Source organism: Acyrthosiphon pisum, chromosome A1 (genome assembly GCF_005508785.2).
Source record: "Acyrthosiphon pisum isolate AL4f chromosome A1, pea_aphid_22Mar2018_4r6ur, whole genome shotgun sequence".
Classification (NCBI taxonomy): Eukaryota; Metazoa; Arthropoda; class Insecta; order Hemiptera; family Aphididae; genus Acyrthosiphon; species Acyrthosiphon pisum.
In genome coordinates, this window is record NC_042494.1 from 31,164,767 (window position 1) to 31,191,288 (window position 26,522).

General features: G+C 31.5%; 1 protein-coding gene across 1 annotated transcript in view; it reads right to left on the reverse strand.

Moving 5' to 3' along the window:
- Positions 1-15,184, reverse strand: part of LOC100570619 (extensin-2) — a 43,848-nt gene extending 28,664 nt beyond the window's left edge. Inside the window, exons 1-2 of the mRNA XM_029486208.1 lie at positions 14,837-15,184; positions 1-2,887 (exon numbers count right to left, since the gene is read on the reverse strand). Of these exons, the coding sequence (XP_029342068.1) occupies positions 1-2,887; positions 14,837-14,857 (2,908 nt within the window). The 5' untranslated portion in view covers positions 14,858-15,184. The remainder of the gene's footprint in view (positions 2,888-14,836) is intronic.
- Between the last annotated feature and the right edge of the window lie 11,338 nt (positions 15,185-26,522).

Consider the following 26,522-nt stretch of genomic DNA (forward strand, 5'->3'; position numbering starts at 1 on the left):
GTTGCTGTTGATAATTATTGTTTTCTGGTTGCTGTTGATAATTATTATTTTCTGGTTGCTGTGAATTATTCTCTGCGCCTCTCAGTTGTGGATTATTTTTGCTTTCTTCAATTTGTTGATTTAAGTCGAATGATTGCTGTGGAGTTCCATAGTTATCAACATTCGATAAGGAGAGTTGATTTGGTTGAACAAAACTGTTGGATTCTTTTACTGAAACTGTTTGTGTTATATGCTGGTAAGATTCAGGAGCCGGTAGAGCGTACGATGTAGATAATCCTTGGTTGTGTACTACATTGTTTTGTGTATCTTGTGTAACTGGGATATTATACTGTTGTTGATCTTGAGAAATTATTGGACTTTGCTCTAAATTTGGACTACTATTAGAACTACTGTAACCCGTAGAACTTGATGGAGCAGCATATGCATCATTTCCAGCTGTTGATACTTCTGATACTGGAGGAGGTATGTATGGTTCACCTTGGAAACTATTATACTGTGTTGATTCTACAAGGCCCGGTGGAACTGGTGCCCTATTTTTCACTGGATTTTTTGGCTGAAGATTTGGCCCAGGTATTTGTCTTCCAGAGGCTTGTCCATAGGTTAACCCATACTGAATGTCTGAAGGCTTTTGTGACACTAAATCTGGTGGTGGTGTACCACAACAGATAGCTATGGGTGTACCGAAAGTACCCTCTGGAGGAAGACCATTGTATGAGGAGCCTGACGGTGAGGCATACTGTACTTGCAATGAATTATCAATAAAACCTAGAGAAGGAATTCCATATGTTTCCTTAATGGGAGGAAGTCCATAAGAATCTTTAGATGGGACGCCATATGATTCACTTGGTGGCACTCCGTATGAATCTTTTGGTGGTGGTGGAGGATATGCGGGTTTAGATGGTGAGCCATAAGACTCCTTCGGTGGCACAAATGATCCAATTGATGGGGGTCCATATGATTCTTTGGGTGGCCCAAATGATCCAATTGATGGTAATCCATAAGATTCTTTCGGTGGGCCAAAAGATCCACTTGGTGGAGGTCTATGTGATTCTTTAGAAGGAGCACCATAAGAACTACTTGGTGGTGGTCCGTATGAACTTTTTGGAGGTGGTCCATAGGATCCACTTGGTGGAGGTCCATATGAATCTTTGGGAGGTGGTCCATATGATCCAGTTGGAGGTGGCCCATATGATCCACTTGGGGGTGGTCCATGTGATTCTTTTGTAGGTGGTCGGTATGAAGGTTTATGTGGTGATCCATTAGATCCACTTGAAGGTGGTCCGTATGAACTTTTTGGAGGTGGTCCGTATGATCCACTTGGTGGAGGTCCATATGAATCTTTGGGAGGTGGTCCATATGATCCAGTTGGAGGTGGCCCGTATGATCCACTTGGTGGTGGTCCATGGGATTCTTTAGGTGGTGGGCCATACGAACCACTAGGTGGTGGGCCATATGAACCACTAGGTGGTGGTCCATATGATCCAGTTGGAGGTGGCCCGTATGATCCACTTGGTGGAGGTCCATGTGATTCTTTAGGTGGTGAGCCATATGAACCACTAGGAGGTGGACCATAAGTATCTTTTGGAGGTGGTCCATAAGAATCTTTAGGTGGTGGGCCATATGAACCACTAGGAGGTGGACCATAAGTATCTTTTGGAGGGGGTCCATAAGAATCTTTTGGAGGTGGTCCATACGAATCTTTTGGAGGGGGTCCGTATGATCCACTTGGTGGTGTCCCATGTGATTCTTTAGGTGGTGGGCCATATGAACCACTAGGAGGTGGACCATAAGAACCACTAGGAGGTGGACCATAAGAATCTTTTGGAGGCGGTCCATAAGAATCTTTTGGAGGTGGTCCATATGATCCACTTGGTGGTGGTCCATAAGAATCTTTGGGAGGTGGACCATAAGAATCTTTTGGAGGTGGACCATAAGAATCTTTCAGAGGTGGTCCATACGAATCTTTTGGAGGGGGTCCGTAAGATCCACTTGGTGGTGGTCCATGTGATTCTTTAGGTGGTTGGCCATAATTTCCACTGGATGGAGGTCCATATAGGTCAGAAGGTTGCTTAGAAGGAGTTGGAGGCCCATAACTTGTATCTGGTATAATTGGAGGGGGCTTATATAAATTGGCTAACGACTGAGCATTAGAGTTTCCATGATAAGAATTTCCACCTTTCGGTGGACCGTAGTCCGAATTTGGAGAATTTTGACTGTACGATGGTAATACTGGTGGTGGTGAACCTCCATAAGAAGTGTCTATGGAGTTGATATTATTATTGCAACATCCTCCTGCTTGAGACAGTGGTGGTCCATATGCAGTTCCTAAAGATGACTGTTCATAACCATTATTTTTTTGAACATATGGGATTGATACACCCGGAATTGGTTGCCAGCCATGGTAAGAGATATGAGGCGGGGTTGGCGGGGATGGTACACCCGGAGGCCCTTTTGCATAAGACACTGATGGAACACCATAAGAAGGACTTGGAGGTCCAGATGGCGGACCGTACACGGAGTTCGGTATCTGAGGAGCGCCATATTCTGGTTTTGGTGGCAACCCGTATGAATCTTGTGGAGGTGGCCCATAATCCGGCTTTAGAGGTTTATAACTGGGTTTTGGAAGCCCGTATATTGGTTTTGGTGGACCATAAGAGTTCGATGGAAGTCCATAATTAACATTGGGTGCCTTTAAATCAGATGTAATATAAGCCTGTGGTGGTCCGTAGTTAATCTGAATCGCGCCAAACGAAGGAGGTGGCGCACCGTAAGAATCTGATGGTACGCCAAGACTTGCATCTCTTCTTGTCGGTGACTTCTCATCATTTGCACCAGAATTGATCACGGCGTTCGTGGCGGCTATCAGCAATAGACACACAAAACACTTCTGAAACAAGTACGTTATAAATTATAATATTAGTTCAAAGTTGTGAGAATGCTATTTATTTCATTTGTAACACGATTTGTTAAAATATAATAATGAAACATAATTAAATGAGATGTACAGCAACCACATTTATAAGACTTTCTTTTTTGCTCATTAGGCAATAATTCGGGTTAAAAAAAATATACAGTGATATCAAGATTTGCTGCTGACAATGACACACAACATTAGAAATACATTGTTTCGGCAGATGAAGAACAGCATACCGATTACTGACTATAATCTAGTGTAGTGCTTAGTAATTATGTGTTGTCCGATTCATTCAAACTTTCCCCGTTCGTTTAAGATGCATTCTAGTACTAACAAAACCATATAATATAACGAGCATAAATTCAAGTATGGCTGCAGTAGGTTTAAACTTTCAGTGGTCATTTCATTAACTAAACTGTTTTGCTATTTCATTGAGAGGACAGCAATTATTTCCTGTTATACGTTGACTACAAAGTGAGTGTAATGTCAAAATAGCTATAAATACATTATTTAGATACTATAGTTTATCATACACAATTACGAGTGAAACCGAAATTTGAATCATCGTGAAAACAATAGGTTTGCGTAAACGAGGAAACCGTTCTAAATAAAAGTAAATGTTGAAAAAAAACACATATTATATTATACAATATTATTTATGTATAATAATACGCTGAGAACTCGCTAAACAATTAAAATTCCATGTGGCGTCCTCCCATAACGGTGAAAACTCTATTTTTTAAAAATATTAGTGTGTGTTAACACCGTGTACCATCTTCTCTGATTATGACGGAGGAGGTATTTTGTGACGAAATACAGATGATTGGTTAACCTATTTGGAAAATACCAAAATCTTAAAACTGCGGTTTATGGTGTTGGTTTAGATAATTCGAGTTTACGTAAGTCACGTCAAATACATAAATAGCTAACACGATAAAAAAAAAAAAAATCCACGATTGTTTAGAAATAAAAATAATATTATATTTTAACATTATGACGTATTATTATTTTCAAGTAATCTTCTGTCGATGTCCATATAAAAATATTTTAAATTAGCTTTAGGTGATTTTATTTTCCGTACGAGTCGTGACGGAATAATCAATCGGCCAATAGTCTCATTTAAACAACCGCATACATAGCGCATCGCCTTAAATAGTATCCAACAATGCTGTGCGCCCGTGATTATAATGTATCATATTTAATTCACATGATTTCTAAATCGTTTACACGGTAAGTAAACAATTACGTACGTGTGTTTAGCCGTCTCACACGCGTTTTGTTGTTGAAATGTATAGAATGAACAAGTCATATTATACAGGTACCCGTTTTACTAACGCCACAGAACTTTGAAAATTATACACGATACCGTTAAAGGTATTTATGAAGGGTATCTATACAATGCAATCATATTAGAAAGTTATTTGGTGTTTTTATATATTATTATTGATTTAAAAATACAAAACACGTGTTCGGGATCAAACGCCAAAATTGGATTTACCGTATCTAAAAAAAAGAACTTGTTAAATAAGGATTAGTAATTGAAAAATTGATCTGGAAAATTTAATTTTATGCGCATTTTGAAGTTACGAGCGTGTACTTATTTTTTCAATTTGCATATTAGATAAGTACCTACTTTATACGAGCCGATTTACAATGGTCTACTAGATTTTTGACTACTAAACAACAATTGATCAATCTATTACTATTGTTCGATAAGACATAGTAAAAACGTTTAAAACTAAACAGCTATTGTCAAACAAACCAGTAACCACTAGAGTTCCAAAAAATTGATTTCCGTAATAATAGAATAGAACGTAAATATCAAAAAAAATAAATTAAAGAATAATTTGATCATAACACGGAATTGTATTCAAATGATAATAACTGGATTTCCAATTCATTGCACAATAATAATGCTCCGCCGCGGTAGGACATATTGTACGAGCAGTCCGCGCTTCATTTAGCGACCCGAATCACGTAAACGGCTCCGAGAGTTAATTAAACATCGATTGTTCGCGGTTGACGTCCAGAAAAAAAAATTAGGGAATAATAATAATATTAATAATAACCGTCGGACAAAATTATTTACGTTTTGAAATTAATAAATCGTATAAAATGAAACAATAATATTGTAATATAAGAGAAAAGAGCCTAAAATTGGAACGCCAAGCATCCTCACTACTATTTTTTCTTTAATAATGAATTTGTTTAAATTCTGATTTTTGGAATTTCAAGGACCAGATTTTCAAATATGTATACTGTATATAGATTTTTTTATATACCATATAAGAAGTGTCCTGCGGTGATAACAACTACTATTTTCCAAATGAGAATAGGCCCACGTCATATAATATAATATTATATTATTATCATTACACCTACCACGACGGATAATTGTACAATTAATTTTATTATTACGCTGATGCCATATAATGCAAATAACATTATAAGACGCGGGTGCGGCATCAATCGTTATAATCATAACAATTGCACTTATATAATATTGTGTACTTATAATGTCATACGCGTATATAATAATAATTATATGAAAACCAGTCTTATTCGGTCATGGTTTTTCATCATGGGAGGAGGGGGTATGTTACGATTATGATATTGTACAACCACTGTGTCACAATATTATTTATTATTCTAATCACAAATCGAATTTTGAAGTATTGCAATACGCGCGATCGTCTCCCATCGACATTTATAATATCTGTACGAGTTGGGTCAGAGGACTTATACGAATTATTATATCGACGAAAAGCATCTAGACGCGATGCTTGAATATGAATAGCGATTGGATGTAATAGATAATGATATATTTTTGGTTTGTTATTATTATTTTTTTTTTTTCAGTAAAAAAATAATGAACGAAAAAAACACAAGTAACGTTATTAGAAGATGCATGTGAAATGAGAGAAAACGCAACCGTCATAATAGGAATGCGATTTACATATATACACATACGCCGCCGCCACTGCCGCCGCGTGTATAAGTAATTAGAATTGCACGGAGAACGCAAAAATAATTCTTAACGCATTGTCTTACGACAACAGATTTCTATTTGAACGGTTGACTATAGACATTTGTTATTGTTTTTTTTTTTGTATTACATATTTTCGAGCCCGTAAACAGCTTCGATTATAATTTATAGAAACACTATACGATCGATAAAATAATATCACGGCGACCCGTCTGCACAGTTGTATCTATAGTTGTAATGCGTGAGGTTCCCATCGTTTTTTTTTTCTAAGCACGTAAAACGAGAGTTATATTATTGTAGCACACTATACTCAATCCGTCATGTTTGACATTAAGTGAAACCGTTTAAACGCGTTATAAAATAAAAGTTTTAAATATTTTAAGCTATGACTGGTTATTGGTGCTATTAAATTTAATTAGAAATTAAAATACCAAACAAGACGATTACGATGATATGTTTTATTATAATTGACTGTCAATGTGGATCGAAACAACCGGTTGAACAATAATACGTACCACCTAACTGCGGGCTACGGTGAATAACAATATGTAGGTGTACTAGTAATCACAATCTCTTGGTATAGTTTAATCGGTGTTTTTTTTATTGGTAGATTTCGATGCTTATAACTCGTTATAAATTATAACTTTAATATGATTATGAAATTTAATTAACTCTAAAGTTACTGGAATATAATACATATATTATGGCCTATGGGAGTAGACACAAAACACTCTATTGATGGTACAACTAACACATAATAATATTATAATATACATGAGAAGATCTTTCTGATATTTCAAACGCAATGCGCAAAATAATCAAAAGCACATAAACGCGAATACATTGTAATAATAATATACTAATGTATTATTTTCGTTATCTTCTCTCATTTTCTTCCAAGAGCAATATATTATTAACGAAATCAGACAAAATATGATTTTGTGGAACTGAATAGTATGAACTGCTAGTACCTATAATAATAATAATAATACTAATAAAATGATTGCATGAATTTATTTTGTCATAAAAAAACAAAAGATCTATAAAACAATGTTTTGATAATAATTGACTTTAAATGTAAAAATGTATATAAAAAAAAAATACGAATCCGAGTTGCAAAACGAATTGTACAAAACGTAGGCACATAATTAATAATTATTATGATATAAATTTACGTAGTTGTTCGGGGACGTGCTGTGATATAATGTGTTAATATGAAAATTAATTTGAGCTAACAATGTAATTTTACCGGAAAAAATAAAATAATGATCATAACCTATGCGACACGTGAGTAAACCGTTCAATCGATATTCAATCGCTGCCATTTTAGTCGAACGTTAAAAGCGGTGGCGTGCGGGAGACATAATGACGTGTCCGATCAACCGATTTGCGAAACGTTCAATTTACACTCTATAATATCAGACATTTCAATTTTATTACATTTATTTTTTGTGTCACTTTTCGGACGTCAAAATGACGACAAATCTCTACAACTACAATGCAGTCATTCTAAACAGTATCACGTCTTACACGCCACGACCCAAGATCGGATGAACGATAATATTATTATTTATTTATGAATATTTGCGGCAAAAGGTCAACAACGAGTTGACCACAATATAATAATATTATAATAGGAAATTAGGAACCACACTTTTCCGGTCAGTTGAAGAATTACAATAAACGTGACGACAATGACGTTCGGTCTGTTCGGGACTATTATTATGTAGGTATACTTGAATCGGCAACAACTATTGATGTATATTATACGCTTGTCATGTAAGTATCGGTATTTTGCTATTTATTTTTTTTATTTTTTCTCAGAACCACACGCATAATATAGACCTGCGAGAAAAAACACACTAAACGATGACGATCGGAAAATAACTCATCTCGGCGTCTGGAAATATGTTTTCATCGGAATAGGTGGGTATATACATTATACATATACCTATCCGTTCTCGAGGATTTTCTATTCCCGAGGTCAGCAAAAGAAAACTGTCGCCGTTGCGGTTATCGCGGTGGCTACACCCGCCTATAGGAATACCCCGTCGCCGTTTTGTAAACTGCACGTCCGCCCTCGGGGGGATGACCTCTCACGTGTTGTCCGTAGGCACGTGTACATAAAATAGGTGGGCGCAAATCATTGTACGGACGGTATATAGCACGTCGGCCATTTACTTTACGCCACAAATAATACATTTCCCGGAAAATCCGGAGACAACGACCGACGGTCGAGTACGAGACACGGTTCGATTTTTCGACGGTGCGTATAGTATACGGACCGATGGCAGTGTAGGGAGGGGGAATGTAGGGGTGGTTTTCGCTCCTCCGACGTTTATTTTATACGGCTTTCAATATTCGTTGTGTTTCAGGTCAATGGTCATAATATAATTTAGTGCACTATTTGACGATTTAAAACATATATAGTATATTATAACACATCCAAATATCAGTTGGTATTCAATTTATGAATATTTTTATTTTTCTACAAAATATATACTATAGGTATGTTACATTTAGACTAGACTACGTAATATGATGAAAACTGATAGCGTTCTCCGGGCAGCATGTTGACGTATATAATATGGTTTAGTCATAAACGAGTCGAGTGAATTTCAAATTATTTTTCAGTTGTTTTCTATTAGTTTATTGAAATGAATATATCGCATATTATATTATGTATCCCCTCTTAATAAAATCTCCTGCGAACGCCCTCAGTGTGAACGTAACAGATACGCATTGACATATATTATATTATTATTTTTATTATTCACATCGTAATCATTTATTGTGTATAGTTTCGTGTATAATAGTACCTATGTATTTAAATTTTCTAAAAAAGGAAAAAAAATCGCCGCAAAACGGTCCTTGAACGTTTCTGTACATCAACCTGGATGACTGACGTGACGTGTGTCCCGTCAAATGTACCGTACCAGTAAATATATTTATAAATAAATGTAATGTAACTATATATTGTAGGTATATATACGGTAGACGATACTTATACCGTATATTATATTATCGTCAATCGCTTAACAATGTGTATATATGTATGTACCACGCAAAGTGCCTACGATCAATGTGATATATTATTACCGCGAGAGAAACCTTTCTGGGTGCACCGCAGTGGGTATATCTATATATATTACGATAAATACGATGCACGGACTTAGGTGTAGATAGTTAAGTATAGGTATAGGCACTGCAATAGGCGTGTTTCGCCAAGCGAGAACGTGACGCGAAGAGGATCGCATTCCGAGTAATTAATTTTGCCGATTTGCGACGATTTACGCGATACGGTGCTATTACCTGCATTTTAGTGGTAGGAATGCGGGGGGGAGGGGCGTCTGCGCCATGGTCCATTTGTACTAATGGTGCAAAACACGTCACACATATTATCATCATCATATAATAGTCTAAAGACTAAGACTCACGGGTGGCTTAAATGATCAATGGTGTACCCAAAGGGGTGGTGCTCTATAAAATATATAAATCGGGTTTAATCTCATAAACGCAAAACAACCGGGTCGCCGGGTCGGACAATAATAATATCACAGGATAATAGTGTTTTATATTTTATTATATTACCCTATATTATATCGACGATACTTTTTGTTCAAAATTTGATGAAATGCTAAATATCTGAATTGGGTGTTTCGCTAATAATATGAAACTAGAGCATGTACATATTACAGCCCTTGTATAATAATAAATAATATTATAGTTATGCACCAATACACAAATGACGATTTCAAAGGATTCAGCCCACTTGAAATCGTTTACAGCTTTCATCGCGTAAACATTGTGATTATCGTCGATGAACATCTCAAAGGTCAATCGTAATGTTCGTTGTAAGATAATATATAGCCACTATAATTGTGTGCTCGATAATTATTATTATATCCATGGCAGCCCAGTGGACAGCATTCGCGTAACGTTACAGCGAAACTATTATGTTAGTTTTTAATGTATACGTGTATAGTAATATAATATTGTAAGACGAGCGTATAACTATCATAAACTAGTTACCGTGTGTAATTGCATTTTTATTATTAATTGTATTCACCCATTCATTCTCGCATAATATCGTTTTGTACACCGCACAAAACGTTTCGATTTACAGCCCGTGAACATGACGTGTCTGCGAGAAGACGCCGAAATTAAAATTATAATAACAATAATAATAGTGGAATACTGTACGCAACGTTATATTCGGTGGCCGAGAGAAATTCGGAATAAAGAACTATATTATGTAGTTATTATAATAATAATATATAGTTACGTGCAGTATTAATATGGTAGGTACCTACTTTACTCCATGTGACTATGTCTGCATGTCGTTTACTTTTTTAATTAATAGTTGTACCAATTATGATAAACACGGGTGACAAATATTAGACATTAAAATATAGCATAAAGATACCTATTTAATTGTTAACTACGTATGTTTTTACAATGGAAGAAAATAAACATCATAATTCATAGGTATAATAATGAACATAATATGACTTGAATTCTGACGTTTCGTAGCAAATGACAAATTTACTGTTCATAACATTACTAGATAGGTATTAAAAAAAATTTACAATAATTAACATATTAACGTTGATTGAAGCAATCACATTTTATAGGTACTAAACATGCACAAGGATCAAAAATAAAATACTGTTTATATTCGGTTTGTCGAGAAGTTTCGACGACTCCCAAGCAATGTCAACGCTATAAAATCTAGTGGTCTATACCTATACACTTTTATTATAACCGGTTCTTTGATATTTGATATTATAATAATATAAGTATGTTATTGAATTTCAAAAATTATATTCAGCGTTCAGCAATTACCTATTTTACATAGAATCGAACGTCAATCACAATCGTAATTTTATTCTGTGTGAAATCGTCCTAAATAATGCGTTAAAATGTATAAATTTGTTGAACACTCAAAAAAAATATTTTAATATGACATAAAATTATGTTGCTAATGGTCTTTTAAGTTTTTTTTTTTTTTAAAGTAGTTGACGATTATGCCATGATTATTTTTCTAAAAAATGTTACCTACATTAAAAAATAAACTGTTCGGTAAAATATTATACAATGTACGATATAATATATGTTTCCTTTAATCATTAAAAATAAATATGAGTAACCCTAGCTTAAAGTATAATCATTGAACATAATAGCTCTGGAAAATATTAATAATTATTTTATAAATTCTTTATTTTTAAACTTTTTATGAATAATTTATGAAAATAAATATATCGTACCTTTTTAACCAATTTAAAATGTTCAGCGTTTTTTTGTATTTATTTTTGTTCATAAAAATAGTATACCCAGAGATAATACGAATACCTAGTGCTATTAAACTATGTTTTACAACAAATCGTTGTAAAAATTCTAATCTGAAATAGAAATTTGACGCAAACGTTTCTACAATACCTATTAGTGTAAATAATACCTAAAACTTCTCGTGTATGCGTTGATAGTTTTTCTTATATATCTAACATATTAGTAATCTAATATGTTATTATACTAAATAATAATACAAACATAGATTGCATACATTATGTGTATCAGTTTACCACAGTTTATAAACGAATCGAGCGCGAATACTCATTTGTAGCACATGCAGACGTCGAATAGAAAATCATTTTTGCCCACGGCCCACGGGCGATTATCTATAAAACGAAATCCTTCAAAGTTCAACACAGTTTAAGTGAGTGATTTTTTTTTTTTTTGCAAACAACGCTATAATAATACTATTACGGCAGCTTTCTATTCCGCACCCGGCCCGGTAGTATGGAGTACCTACCTATAGACACATTCTGGCAATCCCACACCAGATGATTGGCCCGAAGCCCCGAGGAGACCGAAAACGACGACGTTCGCCCATTAATTATACGTGCGCACAATAATAACATGATCGATATAATACGCGACGTCTAAGAACGGGTTTCGTTGTACATATAATATATACGCACATAGAAGAGTTGTGATTTTTCGACTGGAAAGCCGGAAGAACGTGACCTGACTCGGCGCGCGCGGTAGTATATTCGGCGAGGGAAACGCAGAAAACAACCCCCGATTGTTGATTATTTCGTGAATGGCAAATTACGGGAAACGGAATGGAAAACAACGAGACGGTATGGGATCAAAAAAAAAAAAAATAATAATAATAATAATAGAGTAAAAGAAGAAAGAAAACCGCTATATATACTACCCTTATTTCGTATGCTACTCAGCGGCTCCAGCTAATGCGACAAGTTTTCCCGCCGGATGACGACGGGGGTAACAAAGCGAACGAATGTGATTGAATATTTTCCAATGAGACATATATTCACCTCACATTTTGTTATTATCGTTTATAACCATTACAGTAGGTATACGAGTAGGGGGTGTGTGATTTCTGATTTTAACACAACGAATAACCTAACCTTTGAAACACCGTCATATTGTTTCTCTCAATGCCTACTGCAGTTTTCAAACAAAATGCCCTGACAACTCATTTAATATGCCATTTTCATAATAGTATTATATATTAGGTATAATGATTGTAATTATTGCATTAAGTGAGAGTGGTAAGACGCATAAGCTACACTTCAATTTATTTTTAATCATTGTGGTGGTATAGTTTCTAAAACGATCGGTGTTATTCATAAATAACATACTGAAATTTGAAAGTTGTGCTTGCTGTAAATATGATTTATGGTTACTAAAACAATAGTTATTAAAACTTTGTGTAAAAAAATGTGACTTAATAAAAAGAAAAAAAATATTTAAATATAATATAATATATTATATATAAATATATTAGATATTTACGACACATGTCACAACATAATACGTAAACTTTCATAATAATCTTTTTTTAATAAAAACAATTCAAAATGCATTCAGAACACGCGTCTAAACACTACACTAAATTATATGATCTACAAGAAATATAAATCTGGTTTTAATATTATATTGTAGTACCTAGTTCATGGTCGTTGAATAATTTATCTGAAATAAAATATATTGAAATAACAATATTTTTCATGGTTGAAAATTTAAAAACATGATAAGTAATAACCTAATAACTAAATACGACTATTTTATATTTTATTTTATTTTATTTTTTGAAAGATTTAGAAAAAAAATTATAATCAGTGGTATATTATACCGGTATTCGGTACTTTGGTAACAGAAACTGTAAATCGTATAATTTATCTCAAAGGCCAAAGCCTAAGGCACATAAATAATAGTCTCATTTCCTCATAACCCAGGTTCAAACGTCTACAGGACCCATAGGTTCATATTGAATGTATTATATTGCATTAACATACATAGACATTATAAATTTATATATATATTATTATGATTGCCTCTTATTATTTTTCATGGTTTATGATTTCGCTATAGGTATTTATTTATTTTTATTAATTTTACTAGCAATAACTTTCTTAAGAATTAAACATCAAAGTTTAAGTTTAAATAGGTATTGTAAACATAATTTAAATTAATATTTTCCAAATATCTTATTATTTATCCAGATAATATGTAACGATAGTTATTTGTTTTGTTATGTTTCGTGCGGTCGTAAAACAAATTTAAATTTGAATTAACCATTAAAATCGATAGAAATAACCGTAACAAATATATTGCATTATTCCTTTCTAAGTATTGAATATCAATTCGATAAGTAATATTAATAAAGTTATTATTTAAACAACCTTATCTGATATTATCGTTATTATTTTAATGAGTTGTAATACAATCATTTGTCAACAAACCAAATTACCTACGATGGTAATAAGTACCATTATAAAAGGATAAGTCACGCTCGAAAGCGGAAATGAGATCTGGGCGATTAAGAAAAATATTCCGTTCTAGATGCATTAACATTTATCTGATTTAAAATATTGCATTATTATTACATCGTTTTTCTTGACTTATTAACATCCCCACTAAATATTATTGCTAAGGAATGATTCCTTAGAACTGTGTCTTTAAAATAAATAACGTAATTAGACCGAATAAATTATTATTCAGTAAATATTAATTAAAATTAATTTATTATGAATAATATAGTAGGTATATATAATTGTACGCAAATATTTTATACGCAAGCCTGCAGTGGTTAATAAATTGATAATTATTCCACTTTTATTTTTATCTAAAAATTTCATTTTTATACCTACTACAAGGGAATAATGGATAGAAACCAAATATAGGCTATAATAGGTACAGGCTATATTATGTTGCGTATTACAAACGATAGGCGTTAAAAATACAATATATTTACAGGTAGGTTACCTACATGAATTATTTTATAGTTATTCAGATTATATCTTAGAAAATAGTCAAATACGCTAAATTTTGTAATTTTTTATTTTTAATATTGCAAGGAGAAAATTATTTTTATCATAGAAAAATTTAGAATACCTAGTATTTTTTCAAAACACAATTTAAAAAATCCTTGCATTTCATGATTCCTCAGATATTTTCTGGTACATAATTATAGTCATCTACAACACTAGCATAAGCCGTGTGTAATGTATATAATTAATGCCACTATATCATACATGATTAGTGATAAAACTCAAGATGTACGCCGTTCTCGGTGAGCCACCCATCCCTTCAAACAATTGTATTTGTAAAAAAGATTCGGCGTGTATCGGATAATTACAAATTTCTGATGATTATCGATTTTGACTTTCTTTTTTCTCTTCTTGTGATCTACTTTAAATCAATTATCTAAATTAGTATTCTCATTACACTCGTGCACTGTACGGGTAAAGTTTAATTTTTACATTCGTCCCAAATTACTGTGCCTGGCCGCGACGGTTTACGTCAATATAATAATAATCTATGTCCGTGTACATAATATGGCGCGTGATAGAGGATAGCTATATAACATAATAGAGGTGAGCGCTAACTGTACTTGGATGGTTTACCTGTGCCAATCGAAAATCCATGGTGTATCCTTTTGCAACGAGGCCACGCGTGTGTATGGACAACTCTGCAGCGTTTACGGGCGCAGGATCGGTGGCGGGCTGTAGGGTTGAGTCCCGAACTTTTCAGGTTTCGGATGGAAATTTCTTTGAAAATTTATAAAAAAAATAATGACAACCAACTGAATATCATCCGGATATTATTACGCGAAGGGTTCGAACGACGATAAAAACGCGCGCTCGCACTCGCCACGACGATCTCGCGAGAGAGAAATTGTTGTTTATTACGCGGCCGTTGGTGCGCGGTCGGTCATCGCGTGATCGGAGACATAATGAACCGGACCCGACGGTCGGGAAGGCTATTTATACGACGGCAGAGATCGAGACGGTACGGGCCCGCCGAGCGGACCATCCGGTGGCCCGAGTGGGAGGCCGTGTATGCATACATATGTATATAAATTATCGTTATCGTAATAACCGCGTTATACGGACGGTATGCACTGCGACCAGGCACGAGACCCGTGGTAGAGGTAACCACGCTGCCCGCAGGGGAGTCGATCCGGCTCGGCGGCGGACGAAAGAGAAAGTGTGCTTTGGGTGCGCACGTGTGTGTGATCCGATACGTTAGTATGTGTACATTCGTGAGTACGCGTTTGTGCTTAGTGTGTGTGTGTGTGTGTGTGTGTGTGTGTGTGTGTGTGTGTGTGTGTGAGAATGAGAGAGAGAAGAAAGCACGGGAAGATGCGCGGCCTTCGAAGACCTCCCCGGCCGATGACCTTGAACCGGAGCGCCGGTTTTCAGTGGTACATCGTTGGGCTTTGGAAGTCTCGGGTTTCATGGACGTGGTTATTATATCGATCGACTATTATGATATTGTCGCCGACATACCGCAGCTATGAAAAAAAAAATATTACTATCATACAAAAAATCTAAACCAATATTTTATACGAACGATTTTCAATGAAATTTTTTATTTTCGAGAATAGTCGAGTACACGATATCATCAATGACATTGGAGATCACCACGTATTTTTTTTCAATTTAATCCAATACCTTCCAATACGAATAATGTGAAAATCATTATTAGTGGTATAAAATAATAAGTTTCAAATTAATGCAAGTAAATATTCAAAATATTAAGTTTGTATTGTTTGTTTTCAGTCTAGGATTAAGACTTGAATTCCCCAAAAACAAATGTTTTGGTCACAGCGTGGAGTACTTGAAACACATTCGTAGCTTGAAAAGCATCATACTTGACATTCCAAAAAATAGATACAAATGCATTGAAGTCCGAGCCCATTAGATAATTACATTGTAAAGTATTATAGAAATAATATGATGTTTGATATTCACGTGATATGTTACAGGATTTGCAAGAAGGTAAAAATATATTTTAATCACAGAATTGAGTGTCATTTACTACAGTGGAGTACAACACTAGATTCATTGAATTCTATTTTCATGTCATTATAAGCCCCAGTGTTTATGACCTAACTTTGGATACAATTATTAATAATTAGGTATTAGGTATTGAAATAAAAAACCAACGGGTGGCCTGTGGCCATGAAACTTCTAACTTAAAAAAAAAATGATTTCAATCGGTCATCGATCACTAAAGTTCTTACTACGACATACCTATAGACTTATGATTTTATTTAGTTAGACATATTTTGTTTTAAGATAATGTTAAGAAAATATATTGCCTATTTTTAACGACGTATAAACATCATCATATTATAACTGATATTTTAAGAGAATATTATTCTGATGTAGTAATAAATAATAACTAATGGCAAAATTATAGTAAGAAAATTCGTGTGTTCAGAACACACAACTGGATATATTATTATATTACGTAAGTACTTACCTATTTTATAAAATAATTTAAATAATATATATTTATTCAAATTCCGATAAAATTTGCATTGCGCATGAAAATGATTTTTTTATATACAATTACCAGCACTTAGATGAGTATAGCTGTGTAAACTATACTTTTATTATTATAGTTTACACACATAATTTACATTTCAGAGAAATACTAAACAAATTATGATAAACAATAAATTGCATGTTGAACAAAACCATTTTGAAATAACCTAACCTTTGAGTATCATAATATGTCCACTAAAACTCTAAAACACTTACCTATGCAAACTGTACACAACTACAAAATATTATAGGTACTATAGGTACCACTAATAATACCAGCAGGTTACAGATAAGTACAAAACATCAAATTACCAGATAGGACGCGTAGATAATTTTTCAAAATAATAATAAAATTGGCAAAGGTAAAAGTAATATAACTGATACCTAGGTCATACTATATAATAATAATAGGTAGGTACAGTAACATATCGACATAAATGTCATTGTACAAACGATAATCAATTGTTATTCTGTAAAAAAATAACCGTCCACTGTTGTTACACAATAATAGTATAACGACATGCTAAATTACATATTACAGTATGTGTTATAAACGGAACCCTGGGGTGTGGACAATTTTACAACCATAAGTTTTTCGACATTTTATTGTCCGCGCATTTCTTGTAGCTGAGACGTCGTAATTTTATCTCGGAACATTATCATGTGCCAGTCATAATTATTGTTATATTAGTATATTACTAAGTCTTATTCGCTTATATTATAGTAAGCTAACGTCTTAAACCTATCAACGACAATGAACATAATATAACAGATGTTAGAAAAGGTAGCTTTCGATTTTTACGAGTGAACTATGTGCGATTGTTTGTGTAGCGACTTTATTATGCAGGTGTGTAAATAGCAAAGTAATAATTACTGATTAGTAACCAACTATTCGAAGGGAACATCCTTAATTTGTATATTACGATATTATTACCATAATGAAAATTATTTGCTGCTTTTCTGAAAATAAAATAACGATTTTGATAATTTATTAGACCGTAGCGCAACTATCTTCATACATAATATATTGAAAAATATCTATTATATCGTATATAACATAGAATAATATATTATTAAATTAAGAATTACGAATTATGTTGATCCACTAACAAACATTTTCGAAAGTGTTAAAATTAATTATTTAATATAATATTATACTATCTATTATTTTTTGTCATTACTAACATCCTAAATATTAATGTTTTTAATAAATTAAATAAACATCAATTTTAGATTTTCAAATGATAATCCTTGGGTTTTAATGGGATATTAAAATATAATTTTATTAGAAAATATAAATTAATGTAATTATAACATTTAACTGATGTCTTTTACATTCTTTGAACAATAATTAACGATAAAACTGAAACAAATAAAGAAAATCGCAATCTACCAGCGTGTAATTATACAAATTTCTTGCTCAAGGATCGTATTAAAAAAAAAACCATAAGTATTATTTTTATTAGTTTAATAACTATTATTATGTTATTTTAAATGTGATGATTAAAAAATTGCATGATTATATTGGATTTATACAGTGGATTTATATTGACACGTTAATAAAAAAAAAAAAGTAAAATTTTATCTTTTAAATTATCCAGAGTGATGTAGGTACATTTGATCATTAGATTATGTATATGACAACAGCAAAAATTCATCATTTGGGAAAATCATTTTTTGCCTTTCGAGTTTATAAAGTTAAAAATCTGCTCATATTTCTCATAGGCATTGGAAAGCGGCCCACGTATACAATACGTATACACTATACAGTAAGACATAAGATAAGTGTATTACAATTGTAATGCAATGTTCTCAAACACTAAGGATAGGTACCGAAGCTAAGTGGATAAGACAAAAGTGTAATTAAGTTCAATTATATTTATAAAAATGTATATTATTATATGTGAATAAATATAATATTTATAATATACACTTTATTAAATATTGCTCGGTAGACAATAATAATAGTAACAGATTTCGCGAGTAACTAAGTATATTTTTACGTTAAAGCAAATCCATTGTTGGATATAATAATATAACGAGATTTTATATCTAATTTTCGTATTAGATAAACACATAGAATAACACCACTCGTATTATGCACTCAAAAGCATATTATTTTCATAATTCATTGTTAACGGTTTATGTACCTTTATTAATTACTCCCGAGATAATCGTGTACGAAAACATGACACGTTCTTAGGATAAAATAATATTATTGTATAAGCCAATTTTGTTTTGTCCGACGCGCGTGAAACTATATCATAATAATATTCGTTTTTCGAGTTTCATTACCGTTTCACCGCCATTTTTAAAACGGAATAAATTTACATAACTTTGTTGTTTCTGTAACGTTATAGGACGGTTAGGTCAGTAGGTTAGGAGGTATATAATACCTGGTTGACGATTCTTCTACGAAAAAACATTCCAATATAATATAAGTATATAATTAATAAGTATAGCGGTGTTCCGACTTCTAACCAAAATATATGTAGATATTATAAAGTAGTAATACTATAATATTATAATTAAAGACCGGATTTATATTCTCTTAAAACACTTCAAATATGGTGCTAATATTCTCTAAAAAACCTTAAAATATTCTCATTATATTCTCTTAAAAAAATTAAAAATATGCAAAAATAATCAATAAACATCAATATATTATATTATGCTTTAATATGCATTTTTAATATGTTTTTAATATTATATTTTTAATATTATGTTTTATTGTTGAATGGTTCTATCCAATTAAAATCGACTAATTTTTTTAATTAGTTAATTCAAAAAAAATAGCTATCATGTATAGGGAACAGCACACATATAATACAACCGCATATTTTATTTTTAACAAACTAATAAAAAAAAAATTTTTTGGGACCGTAATATTAAAAAATAAATAAATATTTTTTCTCACAATTTACAAGATATCCCAAAATTTTCTAAATGAGTTAAATATTTTCTAATCTATGAAATATTCTCAAATATGCAAAAAAAAAAAAACTCAGAATTGAACGAACCCTCCACATTTTTTACTCTCATAAGACTGCATAGACTCAGTAACGACTAACGGAAACATAGAAATCCGGTCTTTAATATTATGATAATATTAAACACAAGAGAACTAAATATTGGCTGAAATACGTAATAAATTAAACCATGGCCTGTGATAAATATACTGAGGTATAATAGTAAGTAAACGCTTTGAAGATATTACAATATTTTAAGACAAGTTTAAACCGTTTTTGAGCATAATTTTATGCGATTGGATGACCTATAAGTATATTTTAGACTTGTTAGTATGTCAATGTTCAAAATGAGATAACTCGAAAACTATACGACGTTGATGATTTATTATCTGTCAAGGAAAACCTCGACGCATAGGTACACTATATTGCATGCATTATTTAATATTTTTAAAATATGTATACACTATACGAAAATGTATAATATAGGAACTAGTAGTAATTTAGTATATTAAGTTGATAAATATAAAAGACAGTAAGAGTGTAACAATTCAACATCAACCAAAGTACAAAATGTGCACACATATGTATATCGTATATTATTATCGTTCATATTGAACGCAATATGTATTTGCAATGAAATAAATCTCCTTCCGCCCAATACCGCCAAAATTATTTTATCAAGTGTACCAACCTAAATACTTCCTCGTTGATTATACCTAAAATCGGCCAACGATAACAATTTAGATATTGGATTGTAGACGTGAGCGTTGTTACATTCTAGTACGATATATTATTATTAGTGATGATAAAATGAAATTTCCAATAAAATGTATTCGAAACAAATTTGTATAGGTACCTATTTTCTTGAGATAAATATGTTTGTATATAACTATAAAATATCGAACTATAACTAATGGCCACAGGCGTATGTGTTTTTTAAGACCAATATAATAAAAATAGACTATATTTTGTGTGCGATACTTAGATCATATTCTATGGATAGAACCATGTCCACACTATACGCGACGTTGAAACGTGCTATCTGCGCCTGCCTATGTATACTCGTCACATATTTATTTTAATAACTGAATTCGCCGTGACAACTATAGCGTTAACTAGTGATATTATGAGTGATAAAAAAAACGAAGAATATACTCGCGCATGATAACACATATTCTCAATCAGAGACTCGTCGCTAATATGTGCTTCAAATTGTTTACATAGGCGAGATAGGCTATGTTTCCATCCAGTTTAGGTATATGATGTAAGGTGCGATATTATTCTATTATACGAATATATTTTTGACTTCAGGGAATATCTATCAGTTCTGCGGGTTCTAAAATGTACACGCGTTTGAGTTTCACAATAAAATGACCACATTTCTGAAATCATCCTTAAATAAACAGTAAATGAACGATGAACGGTATAGCAGAAATTTATCAGTAGGTAACGGATTAAAATGTATCAACGCGTCTAATAAAAAATAAATATCATACCGAACAGAGTTCTTCGTAGCTTAACTTTGAACTTCAAATTGCAATACATAATAATAATATTTACCTACTACATATGATAAGCCGCGAGGTTTGTTTGTGCGTGAAGAAGTATTACAATCCTTGTGTTTTAAATCTTATAAAACCAATGCACGATGTTAAAAGATCATGAAAAAAAAAAAAAACGAAAAACGAAAAATCGCTCAACGAAATAAAAGGTAATATCCTATATAATTTTATGGAATTAAGTCTTACTATAGGGAACAAGACAATAAAACAAATACATCGAATAGGTAGGTAGAAAGTAATTTTTTCGGTCGCGACCATTTTCCGAAATGTAAGTACCGAATACATATCGACAAACAATAATAATAACCAACCATTATACTATATATTTTGAAATGCCTCCAGTTTGACGTCTCTACGAAGAAAATGGGTCGAAATATTTACAAGGATACGCGGTACAAGCACAACATCTATATCGGTTTCTTTTCGAATTATTACCAAAACTTTTATTTTATTCTCAATTGAAATGTTCCAGTATAAAAATTGACTGTTATTGTCTACGCGATCATTCCGCACCGACGATATCATTTTCTATAAAAACCTAACCAAAAGTGTATAAAATACACGGACGTTATGTACAAAAAATAATAATAATAACGTCATAATGCACTGGCGCAGATATCGATATTACATCATAATAATATTAGGTCGAATGTACCGAAATGCCATTATTTATAGATTTATAGTAAAAGCAGTAGCTGGGCTAAAAAAAATATTACTATATACAGGTAATAATATAAACGTATACAGAGTGGGCTGCCGTGTCACATCGATTTCGACCGTAAAAAAGAAAAAAATACTGCACATGTCGAACATTTTATAACGTATCTACCGGATGATCCATTTAACGTAACACTAATTATTTCAAAATATACTATTTAGGTTTTTGAAAATATCTTTTCCACATAACGTTAATAGTAGCTAAAAAATAAAATTTTTTTAAATGTATATAATATATATAATATATATATATATATTATATACACCTATTATTTTATCGTTAGAATTTTTAAATATTTAAATTTTTTTATGACAACATACATTTTTAATTCCTCGTTCCACAGCAGAAAAAAAATTGGTGTACTACGATACACAACAATCGAATAATTTAGTTAATGGTATTAATTTAGGAGTAGTTTATGTGTTATAAGTATACCTATTCAAAGTAAAGATGAGTGAAGTGAAAGCAAAATGGTACTAGATACCCCGCAAAATGTTGGTCCACTACTCCACTCATAAAAACTTTAAATACTCGTAACTTTACTATTAAACTACTCGTCCGAAATTTGATTTTGATAGATTAAAATTCTCCGAATAACATTCTGCACAGGAATATGTCATATTTCATTGTTTTCATTCAAAACAGTGAAAAAACTTAATGATATTATGAGTCTTAAGTATTATTTTTTTTTCCAAACATGTTGCTTAGTAACGACTTAAAATTATGCAAAAAAATTTATTTTCAAAAAAGTTAGTGTTTTCTGAAATGACGAGTGTCTTACGTAAAATGGATCATCTCGTTTGGGTATGATAATACATGACAATAATATAGTGTAATATTATAGACTAGTTCATCGATTACTTGAGTTGATCATAATGACGAGACGACACGATAGTGTTATAATATTTATTTTTCTTTCGTATGGCTTATTAGTACGTGTCTTTTTTTTCTGCTGGCGATGAATGAATAAAAAAAATATTGTTAAAAAATTTTTCTAGGTATTTTCTTTATGAAAAAAGTATTACGAATAAAAATTCGTATTATAGTAGACAGTCATCGAGTTTTATTATTTTAACACACTCCGTTTTATATGTATATCACAACGAGCGTAATCATCGTAGGTATACCTATATAGTAAAATATAATTCGAGTTAGGGTGTTTACATATCCCAGTGATTTTGAAGCATATGAATATCATTTGGCCATGGGCTTTCTACGCACCCTCATACATCCGAATGTAAACAAAACTTAATGGATATTAATGCTGTTACAATTTAAAAGTTGCCCGTATACTTTTATTCAAATTATTAGAGATTTATATGCAGTGAATGAGGTAAACTCCCACTGGTGTTATGAAAGTGTATTGTTCGACGAACATTTATTTCACGTTTTTAATTACATGTACTGTTATTATTATGCTTTACATATTATTGTTATTATTATTATTATATTCGCGCAAACGTATAGTATGAGAACTTTGAAATTAGAATCTCTCATTGTGTTTTCATACACCAAAGTCTGAATGATTATTTTTATTTAGATTAAAAAAAATGTTTTGTGATATAACTATATAAGACGAAAACATTATAGGAACATATTAAATCTAAAAGCGGATATATAATAAATAATAATATATGTTTAGTACAACAATACTGACAATAATAAATACATATGTAGATATGTATAATTCAAAAACAATAAAATTAAAATATTATTATAATAGTTTGCACACATATTATTATCCCATATTGAACATAATATTCGACTTCAGAAAGGTAGAACAAAATATTATTTTTTTGGTCTATTTACGAAAATGATACGCAAAATCGTCACTATATGATAAAAATATGCATTGTAATGTTGGAATTTCATCAATAAATAATTTATACACTTTTACAAACTGATCCTGGGGAAAGCGTCGATTTTTCTACTTTTACTATATATAAGCACCTACCACAAATATTTAAACATTGATTTTGATGAAATGTTACCTATTTTCGCATACATCGCAACAGTTATATTATTATGTATCATACAGTTATTACAGGCTAAAATATTTTTATTACGCTTGTAGGTATCTATATGATGTCAATATTTCATTGAAAATATAATTTAATCCCATTAAGTTACCCAAGTAAACCACATTATTTATTGTAAAAACGCTATAGTTCTGTTAAATTATAAATATATAAAAAAAAATCAATATTATTGATCTGTGGTTATGACAACGAAATATCGTCATTCATCAACTTATTTTATGGGCAGACTATAGATTTGTGAAACATTGAAATAAAAAAGTATTACCAACATTTTTTTATTTAAATTTTTTAAATTTTATGTTTTAAATTTTATTTTTGATGGTTCAACAACTGTGTCATTAGTTTACAGGTGCATTTACATTTTATATTAAGTATAATAATGATTATATAATTAACTATACAATGGTATTACAATATGAGGTAGACATAGCTATTTTATATAATTTTTAAATTTTAGTACCGATACCTACCGATAGCCTTTAAAAATCTATGAATTGAGTCCGTGTTATTTTCCCCGGTCATCTATTGTTGTTGGATAGGATACTTTCAGAGGATTAGGGAGCAGTAAAGGAAGTAATTGTGAGAAGTTCATCACATTGGCTGCAGTAGGGTTGTTCTTCGTGTTTAATTATGCATACATAAGTGAGATTGGTGTGTCCAATTCTTGTTCTTGTCGTTTTAATGTCTGAACGATGAGAATTATATAACGAAAAGAATAGGTATATAAAAATGTATTACTATTATTTTGTGGAAAAAATCGTATTTTAATTTTTTTGTAGATAATCTTATCCACACAAACTTTTGAATATTAAATCATCATTAATATGCTACCTATGTAATATATATATATATATATATATATACATATTATATATGGTGTATTAATAATTAATATATAGCACGGTTAAGACTATACCTATACTAAACTGCTACACACTGGGTATCTGACAGACATCATTCATCGGGTACAAATAATATTACAATTGAATTTTGTGTGTGCATTGTTCTTTATTACTGTGCTTCTCATAAACGATGAGTCAATAAAAAGAATCATAACATAATAAGACGTATCGTACTATAGTACAGACTATATTACTACTACGCCTATAATTTGATATCAATAAAAATAGGAACCTTATTGAAAACAAATTTGACTACAGCAAAAAAAACTATTATGATTTCATTTCTCAAGTTGGCTAGCACTGCAATTGCTGGAACCTCGATTCATTATTAATTTATGTCTATAAAGTATACTCGCTATATCTACGTATATTTAAATTCACTCAGCATGTCATTCTTTTGAAAGTTATATCTACATAGCTAATCATATTTTACCTTACAGATTGAAAGTAAAGACATATACATATTATGTATACCTACATAATAGTCGTACCTTATGAGAATTTGTTAACATTTTAAAACATACGTTGACGACATAATTTAATTTCCAATCGATAATAATTGTATGTACATAAAGTATATACATGTTTACTACCGTTATTTTGTTTAAAAAAAACGTATTTTTATTGTCTTTTAATCTTTTCCGCACATACTTTTAAATATCAAACGATCGTTAATAAACTAACCATATTATAATATATTTTATAATTTAAATGGTTTGTTGATAATGTAACACAATTATAACTATACCAACACAAATATTACATACTGTGTACGCAACTGATAGACATCATTCATTGGGTATATAAAATATTATAATTGAATTTGGTGTTTGCATTGTTCTTTATTATCGCTCTTCTCATAAGCGATGATTCAATAAAAGATAATTAAAAAAAAATAAATTGAACATCGCGGTGTGCAGACTGCAGAAGGAGAAGGAGTGCAAGTTAATAACACTTTATAGTTTATGATGTTATATAGGCGCATATTGCAGTGTTGCACTTAAGTTTTAAACGCAAGTCTGTTTATTTTATCAAAATAAAATACAAAAGGCCGATATTAACACAAAATTGAACATAACAATATACATATTATATTAATTAATAATGTTATTTTATTGTATGTAACATACGTATATAGTTACATAAAATCAATCTATCATTGCAATAATAGTTGTACCATTTCACTAATACTTAAAATAATATGAAGTATAATAATTTCCAAAAAACATTTTCTATTTAAACTAACGTGTTGGTTATGAACTCTTAAATTTCGATACTTAAAAGTTTAAATTGTTACAATTCGCCTAATAATATTCATAAACCATAATAAACCAAAATATACCTACTATAGAATTATTATTATTTTATTTCAACTATGTTATTTAACGATAGAATATAACTTATTAATGGTACGTGTGGAAGTATTAAACCTGTTTCAAACACTTATCTTACTATAACGCGGCGTTATTCACTTATCTCAAATATATAATCAGATTTCTAATGGAACGTTTAACATCTTAGAAACAATATAAATAAAAGATGTAGATATTTTTGAATTGTCTTTACG